The sequence below is a fragment of the Lutra lutra genome, chromosome 10 (genome assembly GCF_902655055.1).
Source record: "Lutra lutra chromosome 10, mLutLut1.2, whole genome shotgun sequence".
Lineage (NCBI taxonomy): Eukaryota > Metazoa > Chordata > Mammalia > Carnivora > Mustelidae > Lutra > Lutra lutra.
The window spans coordinates 54,578,363-54,602,434 of NC_062287.1; the positions used below are offsets into that span (position 1 = coordinate 54,578,363).

General features: G+C 36.7%; 1 protein-coding gene across 2 annotated transcripts in view; it reads right to left on the reverse strand.

The window, feature by feature from the left end:
- Positions 1-24,072, reverse strand: part of UVRAG (UV radiation resistance associated) — a 307,325-nt gene that overhangs the window by 150,952 nt on the left and 132,301 nt on the right. For both annotated transcript variants that reach the window (XR_007120854.1, XM_047690725.1), the window contains exon 7: positions 20,806-20,911. Coding sequence is in view for 1 of the 2 variants with exons in the window: in XM_047690725.1 (XP_047546681.1) it covers positions 20,806-20,911 (106 nt within the window). In the remaining variant the exon portion in view is untranslated. The remainder of the gene's footprint in view (positions 1-20,805; positions 20,912-24,072) is intronic.

Here is a 24,072-nt window from a genome sequence, read left to right on the forward strand (position 1 = left end):
ACAAAATTCAAAACCCATTTATGATAAAAATTCTCAGCAAACTAAGAATAAAGGAAAACTTCCTCAACTTGTAAAGAATATTTGCCAGAAAACCTACAGCCAACAACAACTTATGATGGGGTTATGCCCCAATAAACGCATTATAAGTTAAAAATATTGTCAGTTGAGGGGGAGGAGTCAGGATGGCGGAGAAGTAGCAGGCTGAGACTACTTCAGGTAGCAGGAGATCAGAGAGATAGCTTACCTAAAGATTGCAAACACCTACAAATCCAACGGGAGATCGAAGAGAAGAACAGCAATTCTAGAAACAGAAAATCAACCACTTTCTGATAAGGCAGGACTGGCGGAGAAGTGAATCCAAAGCAATGGGAAGATAGACCACAGGGGGAGGGGCCGGCTCCCGGCAAGCAGCGGAGCAAAGGAGCACAAAATCAGGACTTTTAAAAGTCTGTTCCACTAAGGGACATCGCTCCAGAGGCTTAACCGGGGTGAAGCCCACGCGGGGTCAGCGTGGCCTCAGGTCCCGCAGGGTCACAGAAGGATCGGGGGTGTCTGAGTGTCGCAGAGCTTACTAGGTATTAGAACGGGGAAGCCGGCTACAGAGACAGAGCTGAGGAGTGAGCTCTAAACTCGGGGTTACCTTGAACCGGTCGCAGGCTCGGTCAGCTCGGAGCGCGGCCGGAGGCCAGGGTGACGGGAGTAATTGGGCACTGTTCTCTGAGGGCGCACTGAGGAGTGGGGCCCCGGGCTCTCGGCTCCTCTGGGCTAGAGACTGGGAGGCTGCCATCTTCATTCCCCTCCTCCGGAACTCTACGGAAAGCGCTCAGGGAACAAAAGCTCCTGAAAGCGGATTACTCAGCTCGGCCCCTGATAAGGGCAGTGTAACTCCGCCGGGGGAAAAGACACTTGAGAATCACTACAACAGGCCGCTCCCCCAGAAGATCAACAAGAAATCCAGCCAGGACCAAGTTCACCTACCAAGGACTGTAGTTTCAATACCGAGGAGAGCAGCGGAATTCCAGAGGAGGAGAAAGCAAAGCACGGAGCTCATGGCTTTCTCCCCATGATTCTTTAGCCTTGCAGTTAATTTATTTTTTTTTCCTTTTTCAATTTTTTTCTCTTCTTCTGCTAAATTTTTTTAACTTTTACTCTTTTCTTTTTTAACATTTTTTAACTAGTTTATCTAATATATATATATTTTTTCCTTTTTATATTTTTTCTTTATTCGTTTTCTTCTTTAATTATTTCTTTTTTTTTTTTTTCTTTCTGAACCTCTTTTTATCCCCTTTCTCCCCCCTCACGATTTGGATCTCTTCTGATTTGGTTAAAGCATATTTTCCTGGGGTTGTTGCCACCCTTTTAGTATTTTACTTGCTCCTTCATATACTCTTATCTGGACAAAATGACAATGTGGAAAAATTCACCACAAAAAAAAGAACAAGAGGCAGTACCAAAGGCTAGGGACCTAATCAATACAGACATTGGTAATATGTCAGATCTAGAGTTCAGAATGATGATGCCTAAGGTTCTAGCCGGGCTTGAAAAAGGCATGGAAGATATTACAGAAACCCTCTCTGGAGAGATAAAAGCCCTTTCTGAAGAAATAAAAGAACTAAAATCTAACCAAGTTGAAATCAAAAAAGCTATTAATGAGGTGCAATCAAAAATGGAGGCTCTCACTGCTAGGATAAATGAGGCAGAAGAAAGAATTAGCGATATAGAAGACCAAATGACAGAGAATAAAGAAGCTGAGCAAAAGAGGGACAAACAGCTACTGGACCACGAGGGGAGAATTCGAGAGATAAGTGACACCATAAGACGAAACAACATTAGAATAATTGGGATTCCAGAAGAAGAAGAAAGACAGAGGGGAGCAGAAGGTATATTGGAGAGAATTATTGGAGAGAATTTCCCCAATATGGCAAAGGGAACAAGCATCAAAATCCAGGAGGTTCAGAGAACCCCCCTCAAAATCAATAAGAATAGGTCCACACCCCGTCACCTAATAGTAAAATTTACAAGTCTTAGTGACAAAGAGAAGATCCTGAAAGCAGCCCGGGAAAAGAAGTCTGTAACATACAATGGTAAAAATATTAGATTGGCAGCAGACTTAACCACAGAGACCTGGGAGGCCAGAAAGAACTGGCATGATATATTCAAAGCACTAAACGAGAAAAACATGCAGCCAAGAATACTATATCCAGCTAGGCTATCATTGAAAATAGAAGGAGAGATTAAAAGCTTCCAGGACAAACAAAAACTGAAAGAATTTGCAAACACCAAAGAAGCTCTACAGGAAATATTGAAAGGGGTCCTCTAAGCAAAGAGAGACCCTAAAAGTAGTAGATCAGAAAGGAACAGAGACAATAGACAATAACAATCACCTTACAGGCAATACAATGGCACTAAATTCATATCTCTCAATAGTTACCCTGAATGTTAATGGGCTAAATGCCACAATCAAAAGACACAGGGTATCAGAATGGATAAAAAAACAAAACCCATCTATATGTTGCCTATAAGAAACTCATTTTAAACCCGAAGACACCTCCAGATTTAGAGTGAGGGGGTGGAAAAGAATTTGCCATGCTAATGGACATCAGAAGAAAGCAGGAGTGGCAATCCTTATATCAGATCAATTAGATTTTAAGCCAAAGACTATAATAAGAGATGAGGAAGGACACTATATCATACTCAAAGGATCAGTCCAACAAGAAGATCTAACAATTTTAAATATCTATGTCCCTAATGTGGGAGCAGCCAACTATATAAACCAATTAATAACAAAATCAAAGAAACACATCAACAATAATACAATAATAGTAGGGGACTTTAACAGTCCCCTCACTGAAATGGACAGATCATCCAAGCAAAAGATCAACAAGGAAATAGAGGCCTTAAATGACACACTGGACCAGATGGACATCACAGATATATTCAGAACATTTCATCCCAAAGCAACAGAATACACATTCTTCTCTAGTGCACATGGAACATTCTCCAGAATAGATCACATCCTCGGTCCTAAATCAGGTCTCAACCGGTATCAAAAGATTGGGATCATTCCCTGCATATTTTCAGACCACAATGCTCTAAAGCTAGAACTCAATCACAAGAGGAAATTTGGAAAGAACCCAAATACATGGAGACTAAACAGCATCCTTCTAAAGAATGAATGGGTCAACCCGGAAATTAAAGAAGAACTGAAAAAATTCATGGAAACAAATGATAATGAAAACACAACAGTTCAAAATCTGTGGGACACAAGAAAGGCAGTCCTGAGAGGAAAATATATAGCGGTACAAGCCTTTCTTAAGAAACAAGAAAGGTCTCAGGTACACAACCTAACCCTACACCTAAAGGAGCTGGAGAAAGAACAAGAAAGAAACCCTAAAGCCAGCAGGAGAAGAGAAATCATAAAGATCAGAGCAGAAATCAATGAAATAGAAACAAACAAACAAAAAAAATAGAACAAATCAACGAAACTAGGAGCTGGTTCTTTGAACGAATTAAGATTGATAAACCCCTGGCCAGACTTATCAAAAAGAAAAGAGAAAGGACCCAAATAAATAAAATCATGAATGAAAGAGGAGAGATCACAACGAACACCAAAGAAATACAGACAATTATAAGAACATACTATGAGCAACTCTACGCCAAAAAATTTGACAATCTGGAAGAAATGGATGCATTCTTAGAGACATATAAACTACCACAACTGAACCAGGAAAAAATAGAAAGCCTGAACAGACCCACAACCAGTAAGGAGATTGAAACAGTCATCAAAAATCTCCAAACAATCAAAAGCCCAGGGCCAGATGGCTTCCCAGGGGAATTCTACCAAACATTTAAAGAAGAACTAATTCCTATTCTCCTGAAACTGTTCCAAAAAATAGAAATGGAAGGAAAACTTCCAAACTCATTTTATGAGGCCAGCATCACCTTGATCCCAAAACCAGACAAGGATCTCATCAAAAAAGAGAACTACAGACCAATATCCTTGATGAACACAGATGCAAAAATTCTCGCCAAAATACTAGCCAATAGGAATTGACAGTACATTAAAAGGATTATTCACCACGACCAAGTGGGATTTATTCCAGGGCTGCAAGGTTGGTTCAACATCCGCAAATCAATCAATGTGATACAACACATTAATAAAAGAAAGAACAAGAACCATATGATACTCTCCATAGATGCTGAAAAAGCATTTGACAAAGTACAGCATCCCTTCCTGATCAAAACTCTTCAAAGTGTAGGGATAGAGGGCACATACCTCAATATTATCAAAGCCATCTATGAAAAACCCACCGCAAATATCATTCTCAATGGAGAAAAACTGAAAACTTTTCCGCTAAGGTCAGGAACACGGCAGGGATGTCCATTATCACCACTGCTATTCAACATAGTACTAGAAGTCCTAGCCTCAGCAATCAGACAACAAAAGGAAATTAAAGGCATCCATATCGGCAAAGAAGAAGTCAAACTATCACTCTTCGCAGATGATATGATACTATATGTGGAAAATCTAAAAGACTCCACTCCAGGGGCGCCTGGGTGGCTCAGTGGGTTAAAGCCTCTGCCTTTGGCTCAGGTCATGATCTCAGGGTCCTGGGATCGAGCCCCGCATCGGGCTCTCTGCTCAGTGGGGAGCCTGCTTCCTCCTCTCTCTCTCTCTCTCTGCCTGCCTCTCTGCCTACTTGTGATCTCTCTCTCTCTGTCAAATAAATAAATAAAATCTTTAAAAAAAAAAAATAAAATAAAAGACTCCACTCCAAAACTGCTTGTACTTGTACAGGTATTCAGTAAAGTGTCAGGATATAAAATCAACGCACAGAAATCAGTTGCATTTCTATACACCAACAACAAGACAGAAGAAAGAGAAATTAAGGAGTCAATCCCATTTACAATTGCACCCAAAATTATAAGATACCTAGGAATAAATCTAACCAAAGAGGCTAAGAATCTATACTCAGAAAACTATAAAGTACTCATGAAAGAAATTGAGGAAGACACAAAGAAATGGAAAAATGTTCCATGCTCCTGGATTGGAAGAATAAATATTGTGAAAATGTCTATGCTACCTAAAGCAATCTACACATTTAATTCAATTCCTATCAAAGTACCATCCATTTTTTTCAAAGAAATGGAACAAATAATCCTAAAATTTATATGGAACCAGAAAAGACCTCGAATAGCCAAAGGAATATTGAAAAAAGAAAGCCAAAGTTGGTGGCATCACAATTCTGGACTTCAAGCTCTATTACAAAGCTGTCATCATCAAGACAGCATGGTACTGGCACAAAAACAGACACATAGATCAATGGAACAGAATAGAGAGCCCAGAAATAGACCCTCAACTCTATGGTCAACTAATCTTTGAGAAAGCAGGAAAGAATGTACAATGGAAAAAAGACAGCCTCTTCAACAAATGGTGTTGGGAAAATTGGACAGCCACATGCAGAAAAATGAAATTGGATCATTTCCTTACACCACACACGAAAATAGACTCAAAATGGATGAAGGACCTCAATGTGAGAAAGGAATCCATCAAAATCCTCGAGGAGAACACAGGCAGCAACCTCTTTGACCTCAGCCACAGCAACATCTTCCTAGGAACATCGCCAAAGGCAAGGGAAGCAAGGGCAAAAATGAACTATTGGGATTTTATCAAAATCAAAAGCTTTTGCACAGCAAAGAAAACAGTTAACAAAACCAAAAGACAACTGACAGAATGGGAGAAGATATTTGCAAATGACATATTAGATAAAGGGCTAGTGTCCAAAATCCATAAAAAACTTAGCAAACTCAACACCCAAAGAACAAATAATCTAATCCAGAAATGGGCAGAGGACATGAACAGACATTTCTGCAAAGAAGACATCCAGATGGCCAATAGACACATGAAAAAGTGCTCCATATTACTCGGCATCAGGGAAATACAAATCAAAACCACAATGAGATATTACCTCACACCAGTCAGAATGGCTAAAGTTAACAAATCAGGAAATGACAGATGCTGGCGAGGATGCAGAGAAAGGGGAACCCTCCTACACTGTTGGTGGGAATGCAAGCTGGTGCAACCACTCTGGAAAACAGCATGGAGGTTCCTCAAAATGTTGAAAATAGAGCTACCCTATGACCCAGCAATTGCACTGCTGGGTATTTACCCTAAAGATACAAACGTAGTGATCCGAAGGGGCACGTGCACCCGAATGTTTATAGCAGCAATGTCTACAATAGCCAAACTATGGGAACCTTGATGTCCATCAACAGACGAATGGATAAAGAAGATGTGGTATATATACACAATGGAATACTATGCAGCCATCAAATGAAATGAAATCTTGCCATTTGCGACGACGTGGATGGAACTAGAGGGTATCATGCTTAGCGAAATAAGTCAATCGGAGAAAGACAACTATCATATGATCTCCCTGATATGAGGGAGAGGAGATGCAACATGGGGGGTTAAGGGGGTAGGAAAAGAGTAAATGACACAAGATGGGATTGGGAGGGAGACAAACCATAAATGACTCTTAATCTCACAAAACAAACTGAGGGTTGATGGGGTTGGGAGAGGGGGGGTGGGGTTATGGACATTGGGGAGGGTATGTGCTATGGTGAGTGCTGTGAAATGTGTAAACCTGGCGATTCACAGACCTGTACCCCTGGGGATAAAAATATATGTTTAAAAAAATAAAATTAATAAAAAAAATATTGTAAGTTGAAATACATTTAATACACCTAACCTAATGAACACCACAGCTTAGCCTAGCCTACCTTATGTGTGCTCAGAACACTTACATTAATCTACAGTTGAGCAAAATCATCTAACACAAAACTGTTTTATAATAAAGTGTTAAATATGTCATGTAATTTATTAAATACTGTACTGAAAGTGAAAAACAGGATGGCTGCATGGGTACAGAATGGTTATAAGTATTATCAGTTGTTCCCCTCATGATCACGTGGCTGACTGACAACTGTGATCTGTTACTGTTACCAGGCATCATCCCCAGCATCATATACTGCTAGCTTGGAAAAAGATCAAAATTCAAAATTTGAAGTACAGTTTCTACTGAATATGTATCATTTTCATACTATCATAAAGTCAAATCTTACATTGGGGATTGTCCATACTTAATGGCAGTGAACCAGATCCTTTCTCCCTACACTGGAGAACAAGGCACGGATGTCCCCTTCCACCTCTCTGTGAAACATGTACTGAAAAACCTAACTATGCAATACAATAAGAAAAGGAAATAAAAACTATCAGACTGGGAAAAAAGTAATAAAATCATCTTTGTTTACCGATGATTTGATTATCTGTGTAGAAAATCTCAAAAAATCAACCCCTCCCCACCCGTCAAAAAACAAAACAAAACCCAAAGCCTCCTGGAACTAGTAACTGATTATAGCAAGGTTGCACAATCCAGGGTTAATACACAAAAGCCCATTTCTTTCTTATGTAACAGCAAGGAACAATTAGAACATGAAATCTAAAACACAACATTACATTAGACTAAAAAAATGAAATATTTAGGTATAAGGCTAACATAACAAAATATGTACAAGACCTAAACGAAGAAAACTGAAAAACTGATGAAAGAAATCAAAGGAGATCCAAATAAATGAATGTCCATATTCATGGATAGGAAGACAGTATTATTAAGATGTCAATTTTTCCCAACTTGACCTATAGATCCAGTGAAATCCCAGCAAGTTATTTTGTTGATACCAACAAATTGATCCTAATGTTTACTAGGAAGGAAAAAACAAAACAAAACAAAAACACAATAGCTCAATACCGAAAAAGAACAAAGTTAGAAGACTGACACTATCGAATGTTAAAACTTACTATAAAGCTACAAGAATCAAGACAGTTTGATATGGACACAGAATAGACAAATAAATCAATGGAACAGAACAGACAGCCCAGAAACACATACACACACGAATAGAGTGAACTGATCTTTGTCAAAGGAACAAAAGCAATTCAATGGAAAAAGGATAGTCTTTACACCAAACGGTGCTATAACTACTGGACAGGTACATACAAACAAAACAAAATGAAACAGAACCTTTAGATACAGACCTTACACCTTTCATAAAAATTAACTCAAATCACAAAACTAGTGTGAAATAAAAAAATTATCTTATGTGGGGTGCCTGGGTGGCTCAGTAGGTTGTGTCTGCCTCTTGATTTCTGCTCAGGTCATGATCTCAGGGTCATCATCAGGTTCAGCACTCAGCCTGGAGTCTGCTTGTCCCTCTCCCTCTGCTCTTCCCCCCTTCCTCTGTCTCTGTCTCTGTCTCTCTCGAATAAATAAAATCTTTTAAAAAATTATCATACAAACTCTATAAGATAATACTAGAAAATTTAGGTGACCTTAGGCTTGGAGATGATTTTATATACAAATGCATGATCATAAAAGAAGAAACTAAGTTGGTCTTCATTAAAATTAAACCTTCTGCTCGGCAAAAACCACTATTAAAAGAATGAAAAGATAAGTCACAAACTGGGAGAAAATATTTGAAAACCACTTATTTGATAAAGGAATGATACCCAAAATATACAAAAAAAAAAAAAAAAAAAAACCTCTAAAAGCTCAACAGTAAGTAAATAAACAACCCAATTAAAAAATAGGCAAAAGATCTGAACTGTCATCTCATCAGAGAAGGCAAATAAGCATAGGAAAAGATGCTCACACCATATGTCATCAGGGAACTGCAAGTTAAAACAACAGTGAGATACGAGGGGCGCCTGGGTGGCTCAGTGGGTTAAGCCTCTGCCTTCGGCTCAGGTCATGATCTCAGGGTCCTGGGATCGAGCCCCGCATCCGGCTCCCTGCTCGGCAGTGAGCCTGCTTCCTCCTCTCTCTGCCTGCCTCTCTGCCTACTTGTGATCTCTCTCTCTCTCTCTCTGTCAAATGAATAAATAAAATCTTTAAAAAAAAAAAAAAACAGTGAGATACAACATGTATTTACTAGAATAGTTAAACCTAAAACACTGACAATACTAAATGCTGGCAAGGATGTGGACCAACAGGAACTGTCATTCATTATTAATGGCAATGCAAAAGGATAAAGCACTTTAAAAGTTTCTTACAAAACTAAACATAGACTTATTACTGTATAATCCAGCAATCATGCTCCTGGATATTTATCCAGATAAGCTGAAAACTTACGTCCATACAGAAACCTACACGTGAATGTCTATAGCAGCTTTATTCATAAGTGCCAAAGGTTGGAAGCAACGAAGATGCACTTCAATAGGTTAACAGTTAAACAAACTGTGGCATATCTATACAATGGAGTATTATTCATCAATAAAAAGAAATGAGCTATCAAGCTATGAAAAGTCATGGAGGAACCGTAAATGCATATTGCTAGGTAAAATAAGCCAATCTGAAAAGGCTACATACTATATGACATTCCTGAAAAAGGCAAAGCATGGAGACAGTAAAAAGATCAGTGGTTCCCAGGGGTTCTAAAAGAGAGAAAAAGGATGAATAGGTAGATTTATCCTAGGAGATTTTTAGGCCAATGTTATTACACTGCATGATACTGCATGGTAGATACATGATACTGTGTATTTGTCAAAACCTAGAGAACTGTACAACATGGAGCAAACCACAAAGTTAATATTCTACTAATATTAACTCAACAGTTGTAACAAATATATCACTCTAATATAGGATGTTAAGAACAAAAGAAACTGGGAAGAGAAGAGGGGAAATAACTTTCTGTACAATTTTTCTGCAAACCTAAAACTACTCTAAAAAATAAAGCATATTTTTAAAAAAGTGATAGAACCATACCTCAAAAAAGTCAATTTCACTGAATGTTTATTTGATAAAACAAGTCCCAGACACATTCTACCAGAGATACAATTAAGTTTGCTGAATAAGTTTATTAATTTATCTTTCCATTAAAATACTTCCTACCAAATCCTATGACGCCACACTCTAAACTTTACTCGGACTCCCTTTTTACTCAGACCCCTTTAGGGGCCAGAATTTTCCTCCAGATAAAATCTGAAATCCTGTCCCACAATAAACATATATGTGCTTGCACATGTTTGCATACACACACAATTACTGTCCTGTGAATGTGTTTGCCCTCATCTCCTGGTCTTTATCAAGTGTCAATAATATACATTACATGATTTTTCCATGACATAAATCTTAACCAAACAGTAATATTTGGTCATACCTAGTAAATTCTTATCTCCTTCCTAAAACATATATTAATTAAAATTGTAATGAGAAAAAAATTATTTTCAATAAATAAACTAAATAGGTTTATCAGGCAGGTAAGAAACTTGAAAAGATGAAAGTCAGCATCTCTATCTGACTCACAAATATTGAAGAAGCAAGGGCACTCAGTGAGATGAGAAATGGTATGGCCTTGTTGAAGCAGCAGGCATGGAAAATGACTTGGCAGTTGTGTGGAAAGTACTTTATAGCTATTGTTTCTCACCCAAAATGCTTTCTTCCTCATCACTGAAATACTGATTCTAAACAGATGGCTTGATCATCTGTTAAAGACATTCAAGCCAAGAAAACAAGCACAAAAGCTTATTTCCAATCATCTTTATTATATTTGACTGGAAAACTCTATGAAATATGAAACATTCCTAAGCAATTTTTCTTGAACAAAGCAAAGATTTATGAAGGGCATACTATGTGCTTCTAAATGAATGAGAAATGTTATCTGCTTTCTACGAGCTTGGGTCTAATAGAGATAAAAGCCATTTTGCCCTATCGACCCACTGTAAAAACAAAGACCAAAGTCAGTGAGTTTGTTTATCATTAAAGAAAAAGGAATCAAGAAACAATTTGGGTTTCTTTAGTAATTCAGTAGTGTGATCATGACACTCTAGTGTGTTTTTATATCACTTAGAGAAAAAAATATGTAAATTCTTCAGGAGCAATCTTTTCCCACAAAGAAGTGTTCAATTTTCATAACTTGAATTTCTCCATAAAATATCCAAACTGAATTCTACCTGGTCGAGAAAAAAAAACAAAAACAAAAACCAAAAACAGGAAAACAACTTTTCACAGAACACAGAGATCTGCCTACTTAGAGGGTTAATCTGTTCTATTTCAGGGTATACAGTCAAATTGGGAAATATTTTCTAGAATCAAAGAACCACGGGTACAAGTTAATCTAAAGACTAAACTAATATAGGAAGGCATGTTTACAGTGTGTTTGTGTTATGGTCCATGTGCAGAAACTGGCCCACTTACAGAAATGTATCAAGTCATTCAAAACCAGGATGGTTGGCTCTAATTTCTGAGGAGTAGAGTAAACAAACCTGCCCAAGTGGGATCTGGTTCTGCTTCCTTTCCAATGCATCTAACACAAGAGCTCAAAGACCTTAATGTTCTGTAAGTATCTTCTAATGAGTTTCTGTGTTCTATTTATCTGTTTACTCCTAGTTAATGTCACATGTGCATCTCCAATGGATCACTGTTAACTGGATTTTGGTGTTTTTATACAACATGTATCTGTTCTGAAAATCAGTTTCATCTATTTGCAAGCACACACATTCCTATTTGTGGGTCTTTACAAAGACAATGATGGGCAATGTTAAAGATTCATTTCAGAATGACAGACTAATTTGTACTAAAGGAAGCAATTTTCTTTAGATCACACTGGAGCTAAAAAGTCTTAGACAAAATGTTCTCAAAACATGGTCAGGAAACCATGAGAATTTCTGAGACCATTTCAGCATCTGTGATATCAAAAATATTTTCATAATACTACTAAGCTGTTATCTCCCTTTTTCACTCTCATTTTCTCATAACTATATAGCAGAGTTTTCCAGAGTCTCTAAGATTTGTGGTATCACAACAGATTGATTGCAGAAATAAATGTGAGAATCCATCTGTCTTTTATTAGCCTAGGCATCATCAACAGATATATGCTAAGATTTTTGAGGTCTTAATAACTTTTAAGAGCATAAAGGAGTCTTGAGACCAAAAAGTTTGAGAATGGTGGCTTAGGGAACATTCATCTATATTAGTTTTCCCACAAAACCTGGAAATAATTAACAATCTGGGGAAAAGCTATGAACTATGGCAGTTGTCCTATGGGAACAAATTTGCTTTTAAATGTCATTTGTAGGTTCTTTCTATTGCACTTACACCTTCTCAACCACTAAGAAAGGGAAAATATTTCCTTAGAAAATACTTAATCCAACTCATTAATTTCATAGACTCAGTGGCAATATAAGGCCTAGAACCCAGGTCCAGCTAGGAAGATAAAGCAAAAGATATATAATAATAAAACATACATACGTTGGGTCCCTGGGGGGCTCAGTTGGTTAAGTGACTGCCTTCAGCTCAGGTCATGATCCCAGAGTCCTGGGATCGAGTTCCACATCAGGCTCCCAGTTCCATGGGAAGTCTGCTTCTCCCTCTGACCTCCCCTCTCATGTGCCCTCACTCTGTCTCTCTCTCTCTCTCTCAAATAAATAAATAAAATCTTAAAAAAAAAAAAAAAGTTAAGTTCTACTTCCTCTATAAGAGAATGAGCACGTAACAAACTTGTCCTCTCATAAGTAATAGCTCCAGACTCTAATTAAATTACAAAAAGTTGGGCGCCTGGGTGGCTCAGTGGGTTAAGCCGCTGCCTTCAGCTCAGGTCATGATCTCGGAGTCCTGGGATCGAGTCCCGCATCGGGCTCTCTGCTCAGCAGGGAGCCTGCTTCCTCCTGTCTCTCTGCCTGCCTCTCTGCCTGCTTGTGATCTCTCTCTGTCAAATAAATAAATAAAATCTTTAAAAAAAAAAAAATTACAAAAAGCTACTACCTGAGGATTCTGGAGATTGATCAGTGACAGGTAAATTGTGGAGAGACTCAGAACCTGGTGCAAGCAACCAACACAAAGTGTGAATTTCCTCTTTTCTGTAGCTTTGTGCTGAGGGTGGCTGCAGTCAAACTCCAAAAAAGGACAACCATCTCTCTGGCCAGGGGAACCAGGGGAAAAGAGATCACACAATCAAGGCCACCAGAATGGAGGAAGCCAGAGAATGGACACCCAGATTCTGTTTAAATTCAATATGAATCTCTGAATCATAAATCACACATGTATGAGGCAAACAGAAAGCTGCTGGGCCTAAAGGTAAAAGTACTGAACTGAATGAAATCTGAGCCAAGGTCCATTGCAGGCATGACAGTTTGAGCCTAACCAAGCTGACTACCCACTAAAATGAAAACATCAATGTTCTTCAGAGCAAAGTAACAAAATCCAGACATTGCACAAAATTACATTCACATTGTCCAGGATACTATATAGTACTATCCAATATATGAAGAGCCAGGAAAATGTTATTCACTCTCTAGGGAAAAGACAATCACCATATGCCAACCCAAAGATAACAGAGATGTTAGAATTATCATACAAAGACTTTAAAGCCACTATTATAAATATGCTGAGTGAGAAAAAGTAAAATATTCTTACAATGGATAAAAAGATATGACGTCTCAGTCAAGTCCCAGAAAAAGTAAATAACTCTCATAATGAATAAAAAGATGAAATCTCAACAGAGGACTAGAAATATTAAAAGCAGACACTTCTGCTTCTGGTCAAGATGGAATAGGAAAAAGGAACACTGATCAAATAATTTGAGCAGGCTACAGTAATCCTACTACCAATCTGATAAAATAATTTAAAACACTGTATTTCAGGGTGCCTGAGTGGCTCAGTGGGTTAAGCCTCTGCCTTCAGCTCAGGTCATGATCTCGGGGTCCTGGGATCAAGCCCCGCATCAGGTCTCTGCTCAGCAGGGAGCCTGCTTCCCCCTCTCTCTGCCTGCCTCTCTGCCCACTTGTGATCTCTGTCAAATAAATAAAAAAAAATTAAAAAAAAAAAACACTGTATTTCAACATCCCTAATAAATATAGCATAAAATCCTTGAAATTATTTCTAGATCAAATCCAGCAAGATACAAAAAAGAGTATATACTGTAACCAATTCAGGTTTATTCCAGAAATGTAATGTTAAACATCTGAAATTACAGAGAATCAATGAGAAAAATCACATGATTATTTCAATAGATTCAGAAAAAGCATCTAACAAAATTCAACATCCATTCATGATAAAAACTCTCAGAAACTAGGAATAAGAGGGAACTTCCTAACACCAATAAAGGTATTACTATCATTATGTTTAATTAAGAAAGGAGGAGTCATTTCCCCCATGAACAGGAACAAAGAAAGGATTTCTACTAGTATCACTTTTATTCAATATTGTATTGTATGTTCTAGCTATAGAAATAAGTCAGAAAAATTAAATAATAAAGCACACAAGGCAGCCCAAGTTTGCAGGTATGGTTGTTTACACAGAAAATCTCAATAAACATACAAAATAACTCTTGAGAACTAAAAAGTAAATAGAACAAGAATGCAAGATACTAGGTTAATAAATTAGTAAGAACTGTATTCTTTCCTACTAGCAACAAACAGGTAAGACTGTGGACTCTGAGAAACAAACTGAGGGTTTTGGAGGGGAGGGTGGTGGAGGGATGGGTGAGCCTGGTGGTGGGTACTATGGAGGTCACATATTGCATGGAGCACTGGGTGTGGTGCATAAACAATGAATTCTGGAACACTGAAAAGAAATAAAATGAGAAAAAAAAAAGAAAAGAAACAAAAATTCAAAACCAATCCCATTTGCAAGAATGCCTCCCCAAAATTCAAATAAACTACTTAGGAATAACTCTTATAAAAGATGTCCAAAATCTTTACAGTGAAAGCTGCAAGATATTGGGAGAATTAAAGAAAAGTCTATAAAAGAAATAAACACCATGTTCCATAGACTCATTATTGCTAAGATGGCAAATCTCCACAAACTGATCTACAAATCCTTATCAAAATTGCAACAGGCTTTTTTTTTTTTAAAGAAATGGATCAACTGATTCTCAATTCACTTGGAAATACAAAGAACATGGACAACCCATGTAACTTAAAAAATGAACAAAACTGGAGGACTTGCCCTACCTGGTATTAAAACAACAGATTTGTAAGAGACTTTGGTATTTGGTAAAAGGTAGACATATAGATCAGTGGAACAAAACAGAGAATCCAGAAATAGATGAACACATATTTGGTCAATTAATTTTGGACAAATATTTTAAAACAATTAAACCAGAAAATACCATTAAATCAACTGTATATTCATATAGAACAAAAAGAACCTTACTGAACTTGTACAAAAAAACTAGCTTGAGATGGATCATAGATCTAAATGACAAGCCCCAAACTATAAAATTTCTTTAACAAAACACAGAAGAAATTGATGCAACTTTAGGTTAGTCAAACATTTCTTACAAAGAAAACAAAAAACCCTGCCTATAAAATAACATTAAAAAATACATTTTATTTCATTAGACTTTTAAACTTTTGCTCCTTGGAAGACATCATTAAGAACATGAAAAGGCAAGTCACAGAACGTTAAGAAAAATACAAATATACATGCAAACATGTGCATATACACGCACTCTCCTCTCTCCTTCTCCCCTTCCCCTCTGTTTAACATAAGAAGACAGAAATCCCATTTAAAAATGAGGGGAAAAATATGAAACTAGTCCCCTCTACTGGAATGAAGGCTGGACTTAGTATTTTGCTTCCAAAAAATTCAGCATGGAAAGGATACTCCAAAGGAGTATAATGGATAAACCTGGGGGACACTACCTTAACCAAGTAGTGACTCAGGTAAATATCAACACTGATAAGAAATAGTGATTTAAATATAGGAAGGAATGAGAAACTGTCCTAGATCAGAGAAGCCTAGGAAGGCATGACTAAATTCAGTGTGGTATCCTGGGCTGGACACTGGAACCAAAAAAAGGGATATCAGAATCTAGGCTAATCTTGGCAAAACATCAGACAAGTCCCAATCAGGAGATATTCTATAAAATATCTGACAAGTAATCCTCAAAATTGTCGAAGTCATTAAAAACAATGAAAGCCTGAAATATTTTCACATCCAAGAAGAGTCTAAGGAAGCCTGTCTACTAAATGTACTATGGGTTCCTGCACAGGATCCTGGAAGAGAAAAGAACTTCAGGTGAGAATTAAGGAAATCTGAAGAAAGCATGGATTTTAGTGAATGATGATTTATCAGTACAGATGCATTAACTATAACGTTAAGGTAAAATGTTAGTAACAGGAGAAATTGGTTGTAGGGTATACTCTTTGTACCATCTTTGTAATAATTCTATAAATCTACTATTGTTGTAAAATAAAGTTTATTTATTTAAAAGAAAGACATGAGTGGAAACATTGGTGAAACCGGAATAAAGGCCACAGCTAATGGTAATGTATCAGTGTCAACTTCTTGGTTTGATAATGTACCATGTGAAATGTAACATGGTTATAGAAGAGGTTAATATTAAAGGAAACGAGATGAAAGTCAAATGGAAACTCTCTGAACTATCTCTGCAAGTTTTCTGTAAACCTAATAGTTTATTTTTTTTAATGGGCAGAAATAAACTTACACTTCTTAAAGATACACAAGTGACCAATAAATATATGAAAAATGTTTATCACAGAAATGCAATTATAAACTAAAATTAGAGAACACTACACATCCAATAAGAGAAGAGCTAAAATTAAAAAGACTAGCCTTTTAAATGAAATGGACAAATTCTTGAAAGACATAAATTACTAAAGCTCACCCAAGAAGCAGATAATATCAATAATCCACAACTAATAAAGAACTGAATTCTTAGTTCAAAATCCACAAAGAAAATTTCAGGTCCAGATGGCTTCACTGGTAAATTCTACCAAACATTTAAGAAATAATTCCAATTCTACACACATCCTTTTAGAAAATAGAAAAAAAACCACTTCCCAAATCACTAGTTATGGCCAACATCACCCTGATAACAAAACCACACGAACAGATTATAAGAAAACAAAATTACAGACCAATATTCCCCGTAAATATAGATGCAAAAATCCTTTAAACAGGGGCACTTGGGTGGCTCAGCCAGTTATCCATCTGCCTTCTCTCAGGTCATGCTCCCGGAGTCCCAGGGCATTGTGCTCCCTGCTCAGCAGGGAGTCTGCATCTCCCTCTCACTCTCCTCCTCCTCCAGTGGTGCTTTCTCTCTCTTGCTCACAAATACATAAATAAAAATCTTTTAATTTATCTTTCTATTTATTTATTACTTTATGTATTTATTTACTTTTTTAAAATTTTTTTTTAAATTTTTAAAAATAAAATCTTTAGAAAAATACTTGAAACATTTTAGCAAATTGAATCTGGCAATACACATAAAAAAATAATAACTCCTCATGAACAAGAGGGGCTTTCCCCAAAAATGCAACACTGGATTAACATTTAAAAATTAATCAATGTATTTTATCATCATTATACAAGAACATGGGCAAAAATACAATTATCAACAGATACAGGAAAGGCAGCTGACAAAATCCAAAACATATAGGCAAAAATTCAAGATAACAATGGCAGAAATTTCATAAGAAATGTAACTAAATGTCAAAAAGATAAGATGTCTATTGATGTAGTATGAGAAGATGCGAAATCTTTAAAAGCCATCAAGTATGAACTCAATTTCTAATAACAGAGGTACTTACATTTGGTCTTACAAAGTGTTCTAATTTCTTTCAGCATCAAGTATGTCTTATTATTAGGCTAAAATTATTTTATTTATTTACTTATCTATTTATTTACTTATTTGAGAGAGAGAGAGCCAGCGAGTAGGCAACAGACAGCACAAGCCAGGGGGAGAGGCAGAGGGAGAAGGGAGAAGCAGGCTCCCCACTGAGCAGGAGCCCAATTGGGGGCTCAATTCCTGGACCCTGGTACCACAACCTGAGCTGAAGGCAGACGTTCAACTGTCTGAGCCACCCAGGTGCCCCTAGATATAGGCTAAAATTAAAGTCAATTCTTAAAAATTGAAAATGCTTGGGTTGAAGTATAATGACCTTGGGCCAATTTAGAAAGGAATGAGGGAAAAAGGTAGTAGTAAAGGTTTCTAATTTGCTACAGATAAGTTGTAAAGTAGAAAATTAACAAGTAAATGGTATTATTCCCTGAAAGAAGACAAGTAAACCAAAATTTGTCTTTACTTGTCAAATGATTATGGGAAAGTTGTTTCCTTTCTTCAGGCCTCATTCTCTGTCCTTTTTTTTAACAGTTTAATGCTTGTTTTTAATCCTTATTTAAAAAATAAATAAATAAAAAGACAAAATATAGGCCCCAAATAGTGTCACTTAGACCAAGTTCCCAAACTAACCTCCTCTAGAAATGCAGTCTTATCTGGCCAGCCAAGAATCTTTCAAACCATGCTAGTAAGATTGCGACTTTGGCCCTCTCTTTCCCCACAAAGAAGATGAGGCAATCCACAAGCTAAGAGACCTTGCTTTTACTCCTAGAAAGCCGCCTTGCCTGGAAAAATCCTTTTCTTTTGCTAATAACTTTCTTGCCCCCACCCTCCTTCTATTAAAAACCTTGCATTCTGTAGGACTCTTTGGAGAGAGCTTTGGAGCTCTCTCTAGAAGAGGTGCCGCCCCACTGATTCATAAATCATTTGAAAAAGTCAAGTAGATACTCAAATTAACTTGGTTGAATTTTGTTATTTAACATGCTAGATTCATTTGTAAATCTAATATTTATTGAACCTACTATGTGTTAAGCACTCTTCTAGACACTGGTGAATACAGCAGTGAAGAAACACAGACAAAAATGTCTCCCCTCAGAAAGACAACTATCATATGATCTCCCTGATATGAGGGAGAGGAGATGCAACATGGGGGGTTAAGGGGGTAGGAGAAGAATAAATGTAACAAGATGGGATTGGGAGGGAGACAAACCATAAGTGACTCTTAATCTCACAAAACAAACTGAGGGTTGATGGGGGGAGGGGGGTTGGGAGGGGGGGTGGGGTTATGGATATTGGGGAGGGTATGTGCTATGGTGAGTGCTGTGAAGTGTGTAAACCTGGTGATTCGCAGACCTGCACCCCTGGGGATAAAAATATATGTTTAAAAAAAATTAAATTAAAAAAAAAATGTCTCCCCTCACAGAGATTAGAGAGACAGATAAATAAAATACCTATGTAAAATATATAGCATGTTAAAGGGTAATAAATACTATGGAGAAAAATATAACAGGGAAGGGAACAGATTGTATTGAGGAGGGTTGGTTTTAGGGAAGTTATATGGGAACTAGATGATGCCTAGGTTCACCTTCAGTTCAAAAATCAACAATTCTTGTCTATGTTGACCAGGCAGCATAAAAACACACAGTGAACCTCTGAACCTGACCTCCTTAAACTCACACATTCTATCACCTTGCTTCGTGTGTCACCACTTATATTTTAGAAAAATAGGATTAAACATACATTTTTCCATACTGAGACAAAACATATGCTGTCATTTAATGAAATAAGTAATTTCTCAGTCTTGCCTTGGAAGACGAAAAAAAGAAAGAAAGAAAGAAAAAAAAAACACCTAGCAATTTGTCCTCAGACAAAGGTTCTATAAATGTGGCATTTCTATACACTACAGAAAGGCTTAAAATTAGCTGCTTTTTCTCCTTTTCCAATATATTTGTGGTCTGGCTTTTCTTCCTTTACCAAGGCTGAGTTAAAACAAGAGGTGGTTTAACAGCTTCTCCAAAACAGAAGATTTTCCAAAGGCAAGAAAAATCAGATGGATAAGCATTACTACTATAGCTATTATAGCTACCATATTTTGTATGCCCGCTGTGAGCATCAGACACTTTATCCATCAGGTTGAATTATATGAAACTGCCATTTATGGGTCAAAATCAGCAATTTTATATAGTTTAAATACATCATCATCCATTCACTTCAAATTCCATGAGAGAGACATCTCTGTTGATGGTTAACTGTGCTGTTTTTCTATAGTTCATCTATTAAATTACTATCGCTGGCATATCTTCAAGATAATACAGAATTTGTTTAGAGGTACAAAGGCCTTCTCCTAAGTTGATGGTGCTATAAATGACAACTGGAAGATACTGCCTATCTAGGAGAAAACAAATACTTCAAGCTTTTTTGGTTAGGACTTAATTTGAGGATTTGAATTGTATTTTAACTATCATAATCCATAGCACAAATTTCATCAAAAGCTAACCATAGCCATGTGGCTTCATTTTGAGAAAAGTTCAATTTATTAGTTATGCCTACTATTCTGCTTACAAAGACACAATCTTTATATCAAAATTAGTATTTTTGTCCACTAGAAAGAGTATAAAACAACCCCAAATTATACTAATATATTAAATCCGTCTATTTGGGTTGGAATTTCTATTTCTTTGGAAATGCCTCATCAATCTTTCCCAAAAGGAATCTTTCCCAAGAGAGAACACCATCCCTAAACCAACCTATTAAGTCCAATCCAATAATTTTAAATTCATCTTTTAAAAGGAGATTAGTCCCTAAAGTTTGTTTGTTTTTGTTTTTTTTTCTTTCTGGCAGCTATTTCTTATTCACTATACAGTTGGCATCTAGAGTTTACATTGGTAAGACATTAATAAAATAACGTTTAGTTATTTTCTAAGTAATTGTATGTAATCTCAAATTTCACCTAGCAGCAAAAGGCAGGCACTCTGCATGTTAGATTACAGGAAATAGGAAAGTGTTCTCCAACATTTAAATGCCAACATAAGTCTCAGCAAAACATTAAAAGAAAAAATAACTAAAGCTTTCTGAAAAAGAAATTAATTAATATAAGAAGAACATGATGATCACATTTAGAGATCAAGGAGTCTAAACAACTAAATATATTTTAAAACCTACCAGTTCATTGCTTGTAGATGTGAGCCTTAGCTTTTCTTCAATTTCCTTTCCAATTTTCTGAACAGTTACCTGAGTCTGTTTAATTGCACACTGGGCTCTATGAAGCCTAGAAATAAAAGTTGCAGAAAAATTTAAGTGAGTTAACTATAAACTTTTAACACAGAGCGACAGATATAAATGGAACAAAGTGAGGACAAATCTTCCAGGATAAGCAGAACTAGTAATCAACTCAAACTGATCATTTCATAATTCCCTAGCATATTTATAATGAAATAAACAGGAATTACTGTGGATCCTAAAAACATCCTTTCTATTCCTGCCTGCCTGCCCACCTCTGATATACTGAGAGCTAAAATGGCAAACTCACAGGAGTCTGGAAGATACCTTAGAAAAAAATCTAGTTGAGGGGTTCCTCGGTGGCTCAGTTGATTGAGCACCTGGCTCTTGGTTTCATCTCAGGTCATTATCTCATGGATCAAGGGATCAAGCCCACAGTCAGGCTCCACACTGGGCAAGAAGTCTGCTTGAAGATTCTCTCCCTCTGTCCTTCTCTCAATGCACTCTCTCTCTATAGATAAATAACGTTTGTTTTTTGTTTTTGTTTTTCTTAAAGGAAAGAATTTGGTTGAATTCTATCATGTTACAAAGGTGAAAACTGAAGCCCAGAGAAATTAAGTGGAGTGTTAAAGTCACCAGGAGAAGATCACTGATAACAAAAAATATTACCTATGGGTATATACAAAGAAAAAAAGAATTAACAATAATCCCAGTTAAAGCAGCAGTAGCCACTATGAAACAAGAAACACTGAAAAAATTAAGAACTATTTTTCTCTTTTGCCTTCATTATCAGTTTGTGTCTTTCTTAGTCTGTTGGTCTTCAAATATAGCTTATATATTTCTTTATACATATATACAAATTGTCTTTATTTTTAGATATCATGATTTTCATATAATGAAAATGAATTTCATTAGTAATCTACAAAACTACTAGAACTAATAAGGTCACAGGATACAAGGTCAATATACAGAAATTCATTATATTTCTATACACAGGTCTTTGTTTCACAATCACAATTCTGATCTCAAAAGGCTTTCATTTTTTTAAAGAAATTAAGAAGCTGATACTGTAATTTATAAGGAAAAACAAAGACTCTAGAAGAGATAAACCCAGATATACTTTTTTTTATAAAACTACATAATCAAAACAATATGGTACTGGCATAATGATCAAAACATAGATCAATGGAACAGAGTAAAGATTAAATAAATAAAGCTACACATATATGGCCAACTGATTTTGGACAAAGGAACCCAGACAAAATAAAGTTTTCTAAACAAATGGTACTGGATAAACTGGCAAAAAAAATTAATTTCATTCCCTACCTCACAGCACATGCAAAAGATTGATTCAATGACAGCACAGTAAACATAAACCCTAAAATCATAAAACTTGTAGAAAAAATAGAGAATCTCTTGCAACCCTGGGGGAGGTAAAGATTTCGTAGAGAAGGAATGAAAAGCACTAACCATAAAATTAAAAATAGATAAATTGGACCTCACAAAAATAAAAAATGTCTGTACATCTAAAGATGGCATTAAGAAAATGATAAGCAGTCTGGGAGATGATACTTGCAAAACATCAATCTGACAAAGGACTGTGTCTGGAGTATATAAAGAACTCTTATAAATCAGTAACAAAAAGACAACCCAATAAAAAATGGGCAAAAAAGTAAAATTCTTCACAAAGTTGACATAAGAGTGGCCAGTAAGTACAAGAAAAGGTACTCAACATCTTGGTCATCATGAACATGCAAATTAAAATCATAAGATGATGCCATTTTACACCAGCTAGGATAGCCAAAATTAAAATAACAACACCTAATACTAGCAAGGATGTGGAGCAACTTGTATACATTACCGGTAAGAGTGTAAAAAAGTACTACAATTTGGAAAACAGTTTCTTATAAAGTTAAACATCCATCTAACCTATGACCCAGTATTTCTACTCCTAAGCATTTACTCAAGAACAATAAGAACATATGTCTACATGAAGATCTGTAGAAGATTTTCATAGAAAACAACACAAATGTCCATCAAACAGGAGCATTAATAAACGAACTGAGGTATAATTCTACTCATCAATACAAAGGAAGACACACTGAATCACACAACAATCTGAACTAATCTCAAAAGCATTATGTTGAATGAAAAAAGCCAAGAACAAAAAGTAGACTGTATGATTCCGTTTATACATAGTTCAAGAACAGGTAAAAGCAATCCATGATGACAGAAATCAAGAGTTGCTGTGTGGGGTGGGACTGACTGGTAGAAGACAGGAGAAACAAAGGGAACTCCCTGAGGTGATGGAAATGTCTAACATATCTTTCCTGGAGTGCGGGTACATAGCTATATGCAGACTTTACACTTAGGATCTATGCATTTCACTGTATAAATTTTACCTCAATTTTTAAAAATCATTCAATGATTCTAACCTGAAAGATAACATATATACAAGGTGAACGTTTTCAGGGATTCGATGGCATCGGGAACCAATATCAGGAACACAAGCAAAGACATTACTACCTCTGCCTACATTATGATGATGATGATGATGATGATACTATACACCAAAAATATTCATGACATATTCTGCACTTTCAGAAATTACTTGATAGTTATTGAGGATTTCTTAGATCATCTAAAAGGGCCATCTAAAAGGGAGCAACTTAGGTCATCTAGAAGGGAACAACTCTTACTATAGCTAGTTTGCTCATGAGCTAAGTTACTCAAGCAACTTCCTCGAGGCTCCTGTGGAATCCAACAGAGGTTACACTCCATCCTACTGCCTCTTGCGCTGGGAATGCATGTGTACACACTCTCTTGGTAGTAATACTCTCTTACAAAGTTGGCTTTACAGAAATTTTTTTTTTAAAGATTTTATTTATTTATTTGACAGAGAGAGATCACAAGTAGGCAGAGAGGCAGGCAGAGAGAGAGAGAGGGAGAGGGAAGCAGGTTCCCTGCCGAGCAGAGAGCCCGATGTGGGACTCGATCCCAGGACCCTGAAATCATGACCTGAGCCGAAGGCAGCGGCTTAACCCACTGAGCCACCCAGGCGCCCCGGCTTTACAGAAATTTAAAAGCAAAGAGAGGCCCCTTGTCATGCAGTCCTAGCATATATCTCCAGCCTCATTTCCTGATAGTCCTTAACTTGCGTGCTCAGCTCCCAGCAATTCTCCAAGCACATCATGCCATTTTTTTGTTTCA